At 36.6% G+C, this 14,612-nt stretch overlaps 1 protein-coding gene across 1 annotated transcript in view; it reads right to left on the reverse strand.

The window, feature by feature from the left end:
• ARHGEF38 (Rho guanine nucleotide exchange factor 38) overlaps window positions 1-14,612 on the reverse strand; it is a gene marked incomplete at its 3' end in the record, with an annotated part of 153,992 nt that overhangs the window by 97,939 nt on the left and 41,441 nt on the right. The window contains exon 2 of the mRNA XM_079713238.1: window positions 9,588-9,769. Within this exon, the coding sequence (XP_079569364.1) occupies window positions 9,588-9,769 (182 nt within the window). The remainder of the gene's footprint in view (window positions 1-9,587; window positions 9,770-14,612) is intronic.

A 14,612-nucleotide genomic window follows, 5' to 3' on the forward strand; every position in this document is an offset into this window, starting at 1 on the left:
TAGCTGGGTGAATCTATGAGACCAGAATTATCTTAATACCAAAACCAGGCAATGACATTACAAGAAAAGAAAACTATGGACCAGTATATCTAATGAATAGAGATGCAAAAATCATCAACAAAATATTAGCATATTAAATTTAAAAATGTATAAAAAGAATCATACACTATGACAGAGTGGGATTTATCCCAGGTATGCAGTGACAGGTCAACATTCAAAAAGCAATTAATGTAATCCATCACATCAGATTAAAAAAAGAAAACATCACATGATCATATGATAGATACAGAAAAAGCATTTGACAAAATCCAGTGCCGATTCATGATTAAAAAAACTCTCGATAAACTAGGAATAGAGAGGTATTTCCTCAACTTGACAAAGAATAACTACAAAAAACCTACAGCTAACTTAACGGTGAGAAACCTGAAGCATATTTGCTAAGGTCAGGTACAAGGCAAGGATGTTCCCTCTCATCACTCATTTTCAACATTGTACTGGAAGTTTTAGCTAATGCAATAAGACAAAGGAAATAAAAGGTATACAGATTAGGAAGGAAGACATAAAACTGTCTTTGCTCATAGATGACACTATTGTCTATGTAGAAAATACAAAACAATCAACAAAAAAACCTCCTGGAACTACTAAGTGATTATTGCAAGGTTGCAGGTTATAGGGTTAATAGACAAAAGTTAATTGCTTTCCATACCAGCAATGAACAAGTGGAATTTGAAATTACTAACACAACACCATTACATTAGCATCCCCCAAAATGAAACATTTAGATATAAATCTAACAAAATATGTACAAGACCTATCTAAGGAAAGCTTAAAACTCTAATGAGCAAAATCAAAGAAGAACTAAATAAATGGAAAGATATTCCATGTTCATGGATAGCAAGACTCGATATTGTCAAGATGTCAGTTCCTCCCAACTTGATATATAGATTCAATGCAATCCTAATCAAAATCCCAGCAGTTCTTTTGTGGATATTGATTAACTGATTCTAAAGTTTCTATAGTTTATATGAAGAGACAAAAGACCCAGAATAGCCAACACAATATTGAAAGAGAAGAACAAAGTTGGAAAACTGATAATACCTGACCTCAAGCCTTACCATTAAGCTACAGTAATCAAGACAGTATGGTATTGGGAAAGGGACAGACAAATAGATTAATAGAAGAGCTCAGAAGTAGATCCACACAAGTATAGTTAACTTACCTTTAACAATGGAATAGAGGAAGTACCGTGGAGCAAAGATAGTTTTCTCAACAAATGGTGCTGGGACAACTGGACCTCCATGTGTAAAAAAATGAATCTAGATACAGACTTTATACCCTTCACAAAATTAACTCAAAACGGATCATAGAACTAAATGTAAAATGCAAAACTATTAAGAAAAAACCTAGAAGATAACATAGGAAAAAACCTAGATGACCTTGAGTATGGCAATGACTTTTTAGGTACATCAACAAAAGCGTGATCCATGAAAGAAATAATTGATAAGTTGGACTTCATTAAAATGAAAAACTTCTGCTCCATGCAAGACAATATCAAGAGAATGAGAAGACAAGCCACAGAATGGGAAAAATATTCTCAAAGACACATCTGGCAAAGGACTGTTAAATATACAAAGAACTCTTAAAACTCAGTAATAGAAAAACAAAAGACACGATTAAAAAATAGGCCAAAGATATTAATGGATACCTCACCAGAGAAGATATACGGATGACAAATAAACATATGAAAAGATGCTCCACATCATATGTCACTAGGGAAATGCAAATTCAAGCAATGAGACACCATTACACACCTATTAGAATGGCCAAAATCCAGAACACTGACAACACCAAATGCTGGTGAGGATGTGATGCAACAGAAACTCTCATTCATTGCTGGCAGGAATGCAAAATACTACAGCCACTTTGGAAGACGATTTGGTGGTTTCTTACAAAGCTAAACATATCACCGTATGATCCAGCAATCATGCTTCTTGGTTTTCACCCAAGTGGAATGAAAACTTATGTCCACACAAAACCTGCACATTGTTGTTTGTAGCAGCTTTATTCATAATTGCAAAAGCTTGGGAGCAACCATGATGCCCTTCAGTAGGTGAATGGATAAATAAACTGTGGTCCATCCAGACAATGGAATACTGTTCAGCCCTAAAAGGAAATGAGCTATCAGGCCATAAAAAGGCAAGAAGGAACCATAAATGCACATTACTAAGTGAAAGAAGCCAATCTGAAAGGACTACATACTGTGTGATTCCAACTATATGACATCCTGGGAATAAGAGAGGATTTTTAGGGCAGTAAAAATACTCTCCACAATACCATAATGATGTGTCATTATACATTTGTCAAAACCTATAGACAACACAAAAATGAACCATTATGTGAACTCTGGACTTTGGGTGATAACAATGTGTCAATGTAGGTTCATCAGTTGTAACGAAACTAACACTCTGGTGGGGGATGTTGATAATGAGGGAGGTTATACCTGCGTGAGGCCAAGGAATATATGGAACATCTCCCCTCAACTTTGCTGTGAACCTAAAAGTGCTCTAAGAAAATAAAGTCTTAAAAAAAAAAGAGTAGCTGGGTACAGTAATAGAAAAAACAGGAGGGCAAAAATTGCATGGTTGCCTATTAAGCAAAAATGAATGACTATTATTTCTGACAACAGTAAAAGTCTTTTAGTGAAGGTGACAGCTAGAGAAGACAATTTTGACAGGAGTCCTTCTATGACACTTAAAGATTTATGACAATAGATATTTTCTCACCTATGATTTCCTCTATTTGTTATGCAGGCAAAGTTTTAGTAAATAGCTTTGAGAAACCTAATTTATCTACCTATCTATCTATAAATGAAAGCTGGGTATATTTTAATAACTACTAGATAAAATATTTCTGCCTTGGTTCTTTTATCTTGTATTTCAGTGAATTATCATGACTGTAATTCTGTTCTTTGTTCAGTGAGATTGGCAAAGTTTCATTTCACTTCATTATCTGAATTCCTCTTTTGGAGAAGTGGGTGTCTGAGAGCTGGGCTGGGGAGGGAATTAAGGAGGCGATTCAGACAGAACTAAGAGTAATCTCAGAGAGTGCATCCAAGGAACAAAACTAAAACTGTGTGACAAGCAGGCTGTCCAAAGGGTTTGCTGCACAGCCTCTGTGCTCTGTATAACTCCTGGGAGCAGCTTTCAAGTAGAAAGGCAGCCAGGCCCTGGATATTGAGGTAGAACCCAGATTTGAGAGGTCAAGACAGACACCAGGAACCTCAGATGAGAAGGCAGAAAATGGAAGCCTGAGAAATTCTCAGAACATGTGCTGAAGCTACAGTCCCCTTTATATAAGTCAGCTATGGACTCATTCTGGTGAGGAGGGAGCCATTTAAAATACAGCAAACTCCTAAGGAAAATAAAAATCATTCACTAAACTAAAATGTAGTAACTATAGCTTAAAATTCATAGGACATCAATTGGGCCATGGCCATCTTTCTGTTATATACAGATTTTCATGGCATTACAGTATTTGAACAGTATTTTTATTATCATTATGTACTTACACCCTCCTCCTCCCTGTCCCCCTTCAGAGATACTTTGATCTGCTCCATGCTCTCTCCTCACACATAAGCTTCTCTATCAAGGTTGATATCATAGTTTAAGCTATAGCAACTTCACTCAAGTAGGGGACAGGAGCAGGAAACTGATTCCCTGGGCCCTGTGGTCCCTTCCCTCCCTTGCCCCTTTGGAAAAAAAAAAAAAAAACAAGTTAAAGTTTTGTCCTCTCTAATTCCCTGTCTTTCATGTTCTCCTATTCCAGGCCTCCCCTCACCCACTTTGGACACTGAGGGAGAGGGTTTTTGTAGGATGTCAATACGGTGTACTATAGGTCACATATATCACACAGAACAATTGCCATCATGACACATATACTTGCATGATAATACTTGTGGGCACCATTTTCAATCAAGGGGCTCTGCATACAGAGAGAGCTTGATATTGTTCTCCTCAAATTTATGGTCCCTCAATAAAGAAAATAAAATATTTTCCATTTAACTTACTTTTTATTATTTATGGCTTAAAATAAAACATGTAAATATATTTTTCAGGGGGAAGAGGTTCCATAAGGGTATGATTACAGTTTCACAAAATATTTGGGTATATCTGTATATACCTAGACAATAAACCAAAATATTTTCTTATTTCTTATTTTCTTATTTGCTTATTTGCTTATTTCTAAGTGGTAAATTTATAGGTGATTATTTTCTTCTATATATTTTTTCTAATGAAAATTACTTACAAAATTGCTGCCATAAACGGTGTCCAAATTTTAACAGAAAATTCCAATTGAGCTCTTGTCAGTACAAAATTATTTGTCCTTTTTTCAGAAAACACAAATGTCAAGTATAATTCACACAATTAAATCAAATATGAGTAAATCCAAAATAAATACATATAACTTTCTTATTACATAGATGGAAATTGACTAAATGTGTATACAAATATATATACATAAATAGAATACCCTTGGAGGGGTAAAAATAAGCTGGTAATGGTGTTTGCCTCTAGAAAAGGAAACTGAATAGCTATAAGATGTTATCGTGTCCTTGAGATCTTTGGTATTTTTGTATTATGTGAATTTTACAAATAAAAAAATAATTAAACACTAAGAAAAGTAAAAACATGTATTTAAATTCCTCTAACTATTATTTTCAATCACTTTTTGGTCCTTTCCTTACACATAAAACCATTTTCCATGGTTAGGTTAATTTACTCTGGTTTTGACTTAGTTTGACTTACTGCCAAAAATGTAGAGTCTCTTCTATAGCCCTATTTGGATAATAAATAATAAGACCAGTTTCCCACCAAATATCTCTACACTGAATGTTGTGGATAATTTTTGCCTTTTTTGCAAAATCTCTCACAATGCTGTCACTAAAGAAGATGTAACTGCTGGATTTGACCTTGCTTTCAGTTAGGTGAAGTTTTGTTTATAGAAAAGCCTTGAAATAAGATCAAGTTTTGTAACTACAATTATCACAAAACAGGTGTCAGTCAAGCGCTGGATCCAGACATTCATTTGTACCCTGATTCATTCATGCAAGTTCACTCAGAACAGTGCTTTTCTCAGTTTTCAACTTCCTTCCTGTATTCACTTTTATAAACTGACTTGTTTCTTCTGGGACTGTAAAGACATGGATCAATTGCATAGAAAGAAGACATGGAGGAAATACAATGCAGAAAAGACAGTCTTCTCAACAAGAGAAAAGACATCCATCAGATGACATCCCAAAGTCCCTTCCAGCTTAACCTGTACATGTAAAATATTTATTTATGTTGCCTCTGGTTTAGCTAAGCACGGTTTGCAGACCATTTCCATGGTAACATGAAAACTGTATGTGTTAATTTCTAAATTTTGACACTAACTGATGACAGGTGGCTTGTGTGCAAAGCCCATGGTACTGAAATGCTTAGGAGGGAAGGAGGACATGAAAAATTAATGAACAATGAAAAGGTGGTAAAGTTAATGGACTGGGGCATAAATTAACTACCTCAGCACGCATATAAATGTTTATAAGAATCATCTGAATTCCTGAGCATTTATTTACTTAACCAAAGCTTAAAAGCATTAAGAAGTGGGGAAAAGGTTGATCAGACGTGAGACCTCAGAAACCTCCCACTGATTGCTATTACAACACTAGTGGAGAGGACATACAGATTACTGGACTGAAGTTAAATTCCACAAGGAGGAAGGCAGAGAGCACTGAAAGATAACTAAACAAAGGGAAGTGCCAGATGTGAAAAATCAAGAAGCTATAAGCAATCCCAATAGCATAACAAAGGAAATATGAGTTAGAGTTACGAGAACAGTAATTCAAAGTATTGAGAGCCAAAGTTAAACATGCCAAATAAATAAACGACATGTCACCATAACGGGAACATTTTATTTTACATGGTCTAAAATACCAATTCTTAGAATTGCTTCTAAGAGTTACATAGGAAGCAAAAAATAAGAAAGACAACAAAAGTGAAAATACAAAAATTAGAGAGCATACACAAGAGTATAGCTCAGCAACGGCATGTATATTGGTGACACCAGTTTAACGCACCAGTGTAGTAGATGGTGTAAAATTGAGAACATTTCCATTCTGAATAAACGTCTTATTCCATTTGATACAAAAATGGATTATGAATTCCAAGGAAGGTATTATATATGTAGTCTTTTTTATATTGATCATTAACTCATCACAGGGGCAGAATTTTGGTAAATTGTGCTTATTTTGAAACATGTCTTAATTACCTTTGTTTTTATACATATTAAATACTTTGTATTCAACTTAAAAAGAGAAAGAAATAAAGATAGAGAATATAGATGATTCTTTTAGGATCAAGAGACAGTTTGTGTTTTTGTCTTTTAAGATAGCAGACAATGATGAGAAAGATCCAATAAGGAGAGTAAAATCAATTATGCAGGACAGAAAAAGGACACTGTCAGGACTAAAATTCTGGAGTAAGCTTGAGGGGATAGAATCCTGCATTAGTAGAGAAGTTTTTCTGGCAAGGTTATATGGGTAGAGATGCAGGTAGGTTAGTAGACTTGGTGATGGAAGTGTGTGAACCTTCTTACTGTGTCTATTTTCTCAATGAAATGATGGAAAAGTGTGTTAACTGAGAGTTCAAAGAAAAGAGGGAGTGTTTGAGATGTGAGGAGCAAGAAAAAGATGTGAAAGAATACTTTCAGAGACATTACTTGGAGGCCCACTTGAAGGAAATGGTCATGAATTTTAAGAGATTCGTTAAGCTGAATGGATAAAGGTGGAAAGTAGGCAGAAAATGGAACTTCATGGAGGGCAGGTTTTTTCAGGCAAGTAAATGGAAAGAGAGAGCAAAAAGGGAATTGAGTTCATCTGCAAGGAGTGATTTTTAAAATGAAGGACCCATGGGAACTAAACCAGGTGTGGGCTTGATGAACATGTGAAAAGGCAGTGATGAGCTCAGTAGGGTGGAAGTCCTGGCGGCATCAGGAAATTGTTGGCTCTAGCAGCGGGAGTGAGCTGAAAGAGAGGACATGGGGGTTAGAGAACGGTAAGCCTGGAATTCTTATTCTGAGGGTGTGAAGTTATTGGTAATGATGGTTGTAGGATGTGGCCCTGGAACGAGTGTCTGAGATGGAGTTGAGGAAAGATTGCTGGATATAAACCAGTCAAAGAACTGAGTGAGAGGCTGGGAGGCTGCATAGATCGTTTGCCTGAATGTTGAAATTACCAAAAATGGATGGCAAAATTAGGTAGAGAGAGAGAGAAGTTATGGAGACATGGAGATAGGTTTAAATTTTTTCAAAGATAAGAGTGACTGGTTAGAACTGTACTTTAAGGGAGGGTAGATAGTGGTAGAGTCTAATGCCACGTGCATTTAAAATCAATATTTGAATAATTATGAATAATAATTTGAATAATTATAGATATCTATTCTGGATATCTGCCAGAATAGAGGTTGCATCAATGCAGCTAGTTTATATTAAATGAAAAACACACCAAAATATTTTTATATATTTAGCAATGAAACTTGAGAGCAAATTTTTATCATGACCATGAATGTTATTCCTACTTTTACAGAATTACTAAGAAATTTCCAGATTCAGAAAGTTGCCTTCTAACTTGAGAACTGCGAGAGGATTAAATCAGAATACTAATGAAGTGTTTGAAACAGGACCCAACAAATAGTAGGTACCTAATAAAAAGTCATGAGGGAAGAAAACTAAAGATGACTCCCTATGAAGAAATATGCCAAGCCTGCTTTGCCACTTTTCTTTATACATTGTCCTAAACCAAACAAAGAAAAAAAAACCCTTTTATATCAAAGGTCACCTTGATCTACACTGGTTTTCCCTGATTTGTAGACCAGATACTTTTTCTATTATTTCTGAGAAGAGTCTTGTGCTAAGAAATATAAACTTTGCTTCTGGATGTTGTAAGTACTGGGGGAAAGATTTAATAATTGATGCTGGAACTATTGACTCATCATATTTTTATAATCATGTGGTACATGTTAAGATGCCAAACCCAGAATCCACAAAGTTGGATATATCCGACCACTTAAACATGGCAAAGACAAACGAATAAACCATAAAGAAGGTTTTGACTTTTTAACCTTAATCAAGGTTAGAAGGCAAAGGACAAACTGAGAAAATTAGCTTCAACATGTGGGGTTGAAAAAGAATATCCCTAATGTAAAAAGAGGTTTTATAAAACAATAAGAAAAAGACAAGTCGTAATTTTTTTAAAGGGCAAAAGACATGGATATGAATAGGGATTAAATGAATAGAAATGGCTGATGAATATATAAGAAGATATTTGTCAGAAGAAATCGAAGGCACCTGGTCTTCATTGTTGTTTATAAAACCAATAATGCTCAGCTTTAAAGAGGCTGCAGAGAAGCACCCTCTCAAGCAATATTAATGGGAATGAAAATTAGAACAGTATCAAGTTTTTGGTTGTCAGTTGGCAATTTTTATCAAAATCCTAAATATGCATATCCTTTGACCTAGCAATTCCACTTCTAAGAATTTATTATATGCAGATAAGGTGACAGTACCCAAAATATGTGTCTCAGCATCAGTAACAGTAGAAAACCATTGCAAAGTGTTAGTGGTCATGAAAAGATACACCCAACAGACTGCTAAATGAAACAAGTATGTTACAAAGTAGCATGTGTGGTTCTGATTACATTTATGTAAAAATATATATGTGTGTGTTGATATGTAGGTATCCAAACTGATGTCTGAAAGGATGTTCTCAACCATGTGAATAGTGATTATCTTTGAGTAGTGGAATTTCTGATCATTTTTACTTTATGTTTTTGTTCATGGTTTATGTTTTTTGTATATTGTTTGAATTGTATATGAGGACCACTTACTGCCCTAGTGACCATATATATATATATATATATATACACACACAAACATCCTTGTACCTTTACTCTAATTGCCTGAAAGAAATTCCCTGAAAAGGCCTTGATTAAAAAGGAGGAGAATGATTAACGTACAAACACCTCAAGTTTTGTCTGAGGCCAGTTCTATCAAAGAGAAATTTTTTATCTTACATTCAGGTTAATTTCTGTGTTGAATTTTACTTAGTTAATAGTCATAAGTTTAATTGAGCTCTCAATGTAGGGGAGAAAAAAAACCCCACATTTTTCTCTTCTGAAACCTTGACTTCTTTGGATCAAATTAAGCGCGTTGTTCCTAAACTGCTAAAAACTCATTGCTCACATTTTGTTAGCAGTTCCACAGGAATCCAAGAAAGAACACATTGAAATTTCAAAATGGCAAAAACTGAGTTTCCTTTCCTCCATAGTTTAGAATACAGTTTCCTTGACTCTGGGTGTCCCTGTGTTGACAGAAGTCTGAGTCTGGGGATGCCTCTGCTAGTCCACACCCAGGGCCTCAGGGGAGGAGGCCCATCACTCCACCATCGCTGTGGCAGAGGGTAGCCTGATGCACTTGAGTGCTGATTTCATGGTGCTGGTGATCCTATTTAGGATATGGGTGGCGGCAGGGGGTACCCTCAAAGTTGCATTTACCTGTTTGTTCCTCAAGGGCTGAACCACTTCTCGAATGCACAGGTCTAGATCATTGAGATAGGCCTTTTCCGTCTGTATCAGCTCCTTGATGATTTTCGAACGCTTTGCCATCATTCTCTGATGTTTCTTCTCCTGAGTTAGGGTCTCAGCCATGGAACACCCAGCCTGTGGGGTCATCTTTTCTGTTAAATGAAAACATGTACTTGTGAGGCATTCTGTTGAGATTTCTGGTTCCTTCATTACAAACAACGCCACTGCAGGATTATTGTTAGCAAGGGAAAAGGCTTAGAGTGTCTTCACGTGTGTTCTTGGGAAGTGATGTGTGGAAGTTTCCCTTAAGGTTGGAATCCTATGAAACTATGAGAAGGAAAAGGTGTGAGAATGAATACTTCTAACAGGTCAGTTAAAAAATATTTGACATGTCTAGTCTTTAAAATATCCCATTGCTACTATATTAGGTTATAAACTTGGTCTTCAGCTAGAGATAAAATGCATAAAATCATAGTTCAGAATTTCTTTTGGACACATTTAAGTCAAGGGAAGATTTTTAATTAGTAAGTGGAACACCTTCCAATTTTGTCTCTATTATTAAAAATAATTGCCCCTCATTCTCAGTGGGTGGTACACAAATCTCCATGAAATGGAAAACAATTGTACATGATTGAGATTTGTCTTTCAGTTCACAGAATCTCTGAGGAGTGAGGCAGTTGTAGGTTAAACAAATTTCAACTAAGATTTTTCACAGCTCATCTTCAATGGGATGCATATCTTGTTATTTCAGAATTCTTGAGCTGCCAAACGGAAATTTTTAATTAAAAAAATCACAGTGCTGAGGAGATGTTGAGATAAATGGGAAGCCTCACATGTAGCCAAGGTTTTATATAAAGTAAAATGTAAGAAAGCTAAATATCTTCAAGGATGAGCTTCCCCACGGTGATGTAAAATTTTGGAAGCCACAGCTAGGTCACAGATGAAATCGGAGCAGTGACAGATAGTGGTGCAGTGTGTATGTGTGTGTGTAAATGGATTTGCTTCAAGCCTGATGCCATCACAAACTTAATTTTCATTGTAGTCTCTAGTTGCAGAAGTAATTTTATTTCCTTTAAAACTAATATGATTCTAGTAACTGATGTGTAAGACATCTCTAATGCTGACACTACTTCCTGAGAATGTAGAGCTTTACAAAAGGGCTTAGAAAGACTCTGTATGGGGGAAAAAGTGCACAGATCACACTTATGGAAATGGAAATAAAGAGAGGATGTTCTCTTGGCTGACCCCAGAGCTAAGACAACTGGAGAACTACTATCATAGCAGAGTTAATGGTTCAATGTAAAGAGACTGCCCCTAGAATGTGAAGAGACACTAAGAATAGTGAGCATTCCTCTGTCCCTGGCCCAGTCATTTCAGGAGTCCCGACAGAAGCTTCATAATCAAACCTCGGGAAGCACACTGTGGTGGTAATTCCAGCATTAGTTTGGAAGGTGCACTAGATTGGCCTTTGGACAATCCTGACTTGCAGGTGAATATGCTTCTGGGTCATTTGCCTAGAAACTATTCTTCCTTCATCAGGAAAGAAGAAGGATTTGACCAATAGCACTTAACAGCATGTGGTTTTACAAGGCTTAGACCATTCAGTGCCAGAGAAATAATCTACATAAGTTATTGAAGAAGAGAATCATGTAAGGAGCCTTCATATCCTGATCTGTGTTATGAGAACTTGGGGGTTCTTACTAATTTATGATACTTTTATTGGAAGGTATAAAAAGCCTGTCTCTCAGCACCCTAAATTCGACAGGAAGAGTTACAATTAGGCGTCACTGTTATGAACTCTTCTGGATATAAAAGAGAAAGGCAGGTCACTGGCGAGGATAGATGCAGTGAACAGGTTGTATTCACAAGTGGACCTTGTGACCTTTGGGAGCCTACCTTTGGCTGCTCCTTCTAAAAGGTTGGGGGCTGGAAGTCAGAGGGCAGAGGGGGGAGTGATGGGGCTTCTCTTCTCCTGGGATATATAAAATAGCTCACAGACAGAAACTTCACTAGTAGAGAGCTGGCAAACCAGTATGGATAGTATTCAATTATTATTTAATATTACCTCAAAAATAAAAGGGGCACTGCTGAAAAACTGTTCTAACCGATGTCTGCTTTTCCAAGTTCTAAACATTTTGTGCCTTACAAATAAGGGGGGCCTAGCAAGGAGAAGGGAGTCTTTCCTGATCTTTGGCCAAGAAATATTCCAAAAATACATTCTCAGGTTCTTTTTAGTTCTCAATTCCAGGACTCAATTACTACATCAATTTAACTTATTTTACAGATTTCTCCAGTTGCTGCAATTTAAATGTACAATATCAGATTTTATTAATTAAAAATTAGATTTTCCAATCCTGCTCAATATCTTGTTAGGAATCAAGTTAGGGGGTCACGGGGATGGAAATAAAGTGTCAGTCAAGATATTCAACTTCAGAAACTTCTCCCTTCAGGGATAAAAACCTTCTTAGAGAATTCAGAGTGGAACAATCTTGAGAGCTACCTTTGTTTGTTCTTTTGACTCAAATTTATTGTGGGAACAAAGACTTCCAGTCATTTTCCGATTGTTTCCGGAAAACAATCATTTTCCCATCCGGTCTTTAAACACGGGTTCTGTTTGCATTTCTTAAACCAACAAACTCTCCGCAATGCATTGTGGGCACAAGCTTTGTTTTTATAAGATCCTTCTCAACCTTTAAAACTTTTACATTGGGGCTTCCCTGGTGGCACAGTGGTTGAGAGTCTGCCTGCCAATGCAGGGGACACGGGTTCGGGCCCTGGTCTGGGAAGATCCCACATGCCGCGGAGCAACTGGGCTCGTGAGCCACAACTGCTGAGCCTGCGCGTCTGGAGCCTGTGCTCCACAATAAGAGAGGCTGCGATAGTGAGAGGCCTGCGCACCGCGAAGAAGAGTGGCCCCCACTTGCCGCAACTAGAGAAAGCCCTTGCACAGAAACGAAAACCCAACACAGCCAAAAATAAATATAAAAATAAATAAATTAAAAAAAAGCTTACATTTCAGTTATACTACGTTTTTACACATAAAACTACTTGTAACACACGAATATGACCAATATAGATCACCCAAATCAGCAGTCAGCCATAATAATCTTTTATTTCTAGATAAAGCAACAGAGGAGCTAAGTATTTAGGAAAGAAGGAAAAATAAATCTTTAGGAATGACTATTTTCCAGTAGTTAGCATAAACTAAAAGACTGTGTCAAAACTAAAGGGAAATGGAGGCTAAAAAGACATTTAGTTTTAACCGAAATATGCTACTGTGAATGAAAACGGTACCACGTTAATGATCTCCCCTTGCCCAACCTCTTTCTTTTACCCTCGAGCTTTATTTTTCCAGCAGTGATGATAAATTTTCACTATTCTAGCTACAGATTTCATGAGTAACATATGTGGAAATGCCTGGCCAAGAAAGTTTATGTAAAAGGAGTTTGCTGCAGTTTGGGGAAAGGATAACCAGACTTAAGATCACCTCTGTCACTGTTCACAGAGAGAACTTGGTGGATTAAAAAAAAAAAAGTACTTATTCTCACAGAGCCTCAGTTTCCTCTTCTGTAAACTAGGAATGAAAACCATCACAGGGTTATCATAAAGACTGAATTAAATGAGCAACGGTATGTGGAAGCTCCTTAAGGTCTTTAAAACCACATAAATGTTAGTTATTTCCACAGACATGGGAATGACAGGGTTCTTTCTCTCAGCTCTTGAACTTTCCCGCCCCTTAGGGCAAACAGTTATCTCATTATTTTATAGTTATCAACTTGTCAAGAAAAATGCATGACTCCAAAGTGGGTGGACAGCTATGTTTAGATGGGAGAGGAAGAGAAGGAAAAATAGGGGCGTCACTCATGGAGGAAATTCAGAATAGAGCTGGTGATTGGGATCCTGGGTAGCTCTCCTGGGCTGGGAGTATGTGTCGGGAGAACCCTGGTCTTCTAGAGAGATGAAAAAGCACCCGAAGGTAAGGGCATGGCTGGGGAGGACTGATGACAATCTTCACTGAGAGCCCACGTTTTGCTTAGAGTTCATGTACACTCTTTCTGCTTTGCTGTTGTTGCTATTGCTGCTGCTGTTTTGGGGTGGGTTTTAAGGCGAGGTAATTGATTTAATTCTATCAAGTTATAAAATTATATATATTTTCAAGGTTAAGTGCCTAGACTTTGCACCACACTTCCTGGATTCAAACTCCACCTCTAACATTAGGTATGTGACCTTGAACAAGGTATTTAACTCTTTGTGCCTCCATTTCCTCATCTGTAAATTAAGGGTAATATTAGTAAAATCTTATAAAGTGATTGTGAAGATAAAATGAATTAATGTTTGTTAAACACAACAGTGCTTGGAAGAATAGTAGATATTGTGTAAATGTTTGCTATTATTATTAGATGCAATTCCTGTTTATTAGCTGTAATATAATTTTCACTGTATTTTTAGCTGCATTCCAGTTTAGTGTATAACCTTCCCAAAATATTTTCATGCACGTATATATATATACATGTAGCAGTTAATTGTTTTTGGTTTTTTTTACCAACAAATACTCATACACACATTCCTCTACAACTTGCTTCTTCAACTTTAGCATTATATGGTGGTAATTTTGTTTGGTAAGCATGTATATATATACATATATCTTTATTCTTTACAATAGCAATATAGTTGTCAGACACTGCTCTTTGCCTGTCCAATATCTATTCTCCCATTTATTTTTTATAAATTGAACCCTGAATAGATAAAAATGCTTACTTCTTAGATTCTTTTTAAAACTATGTCTCATTTATGGCAAAAGAGAGATGTAAGCAAAAATCTCTGAGAGGGGTTTCAGGAGTCTGTAAAAAGGCGAACTTGGTTGGGATGCCTCTTCTTCTATCCTTCACCCCTTATGTTTCTTGCCTCTTTTTTATTGCCTGGAATGTGGATGTGAATCCTGGAGGTGTGGTAGCCATGCTGGAACCATGAAGTACTAGCCACAAAGATTAAGAC

The sequence above is a fragment of the Hyperoodon ampullatus genome (genome assembly GCF_949752795.1).
Source record: "Hyperoodon ampullatus genome assembly, chromosome: 1".
Lineage (NCBI taxonomy): Eukaryota > Metazoa > Chordata > Mammalia > Artiodactyla > Ziphiidae > Hyperoodon > Hyperoodon ampullatus.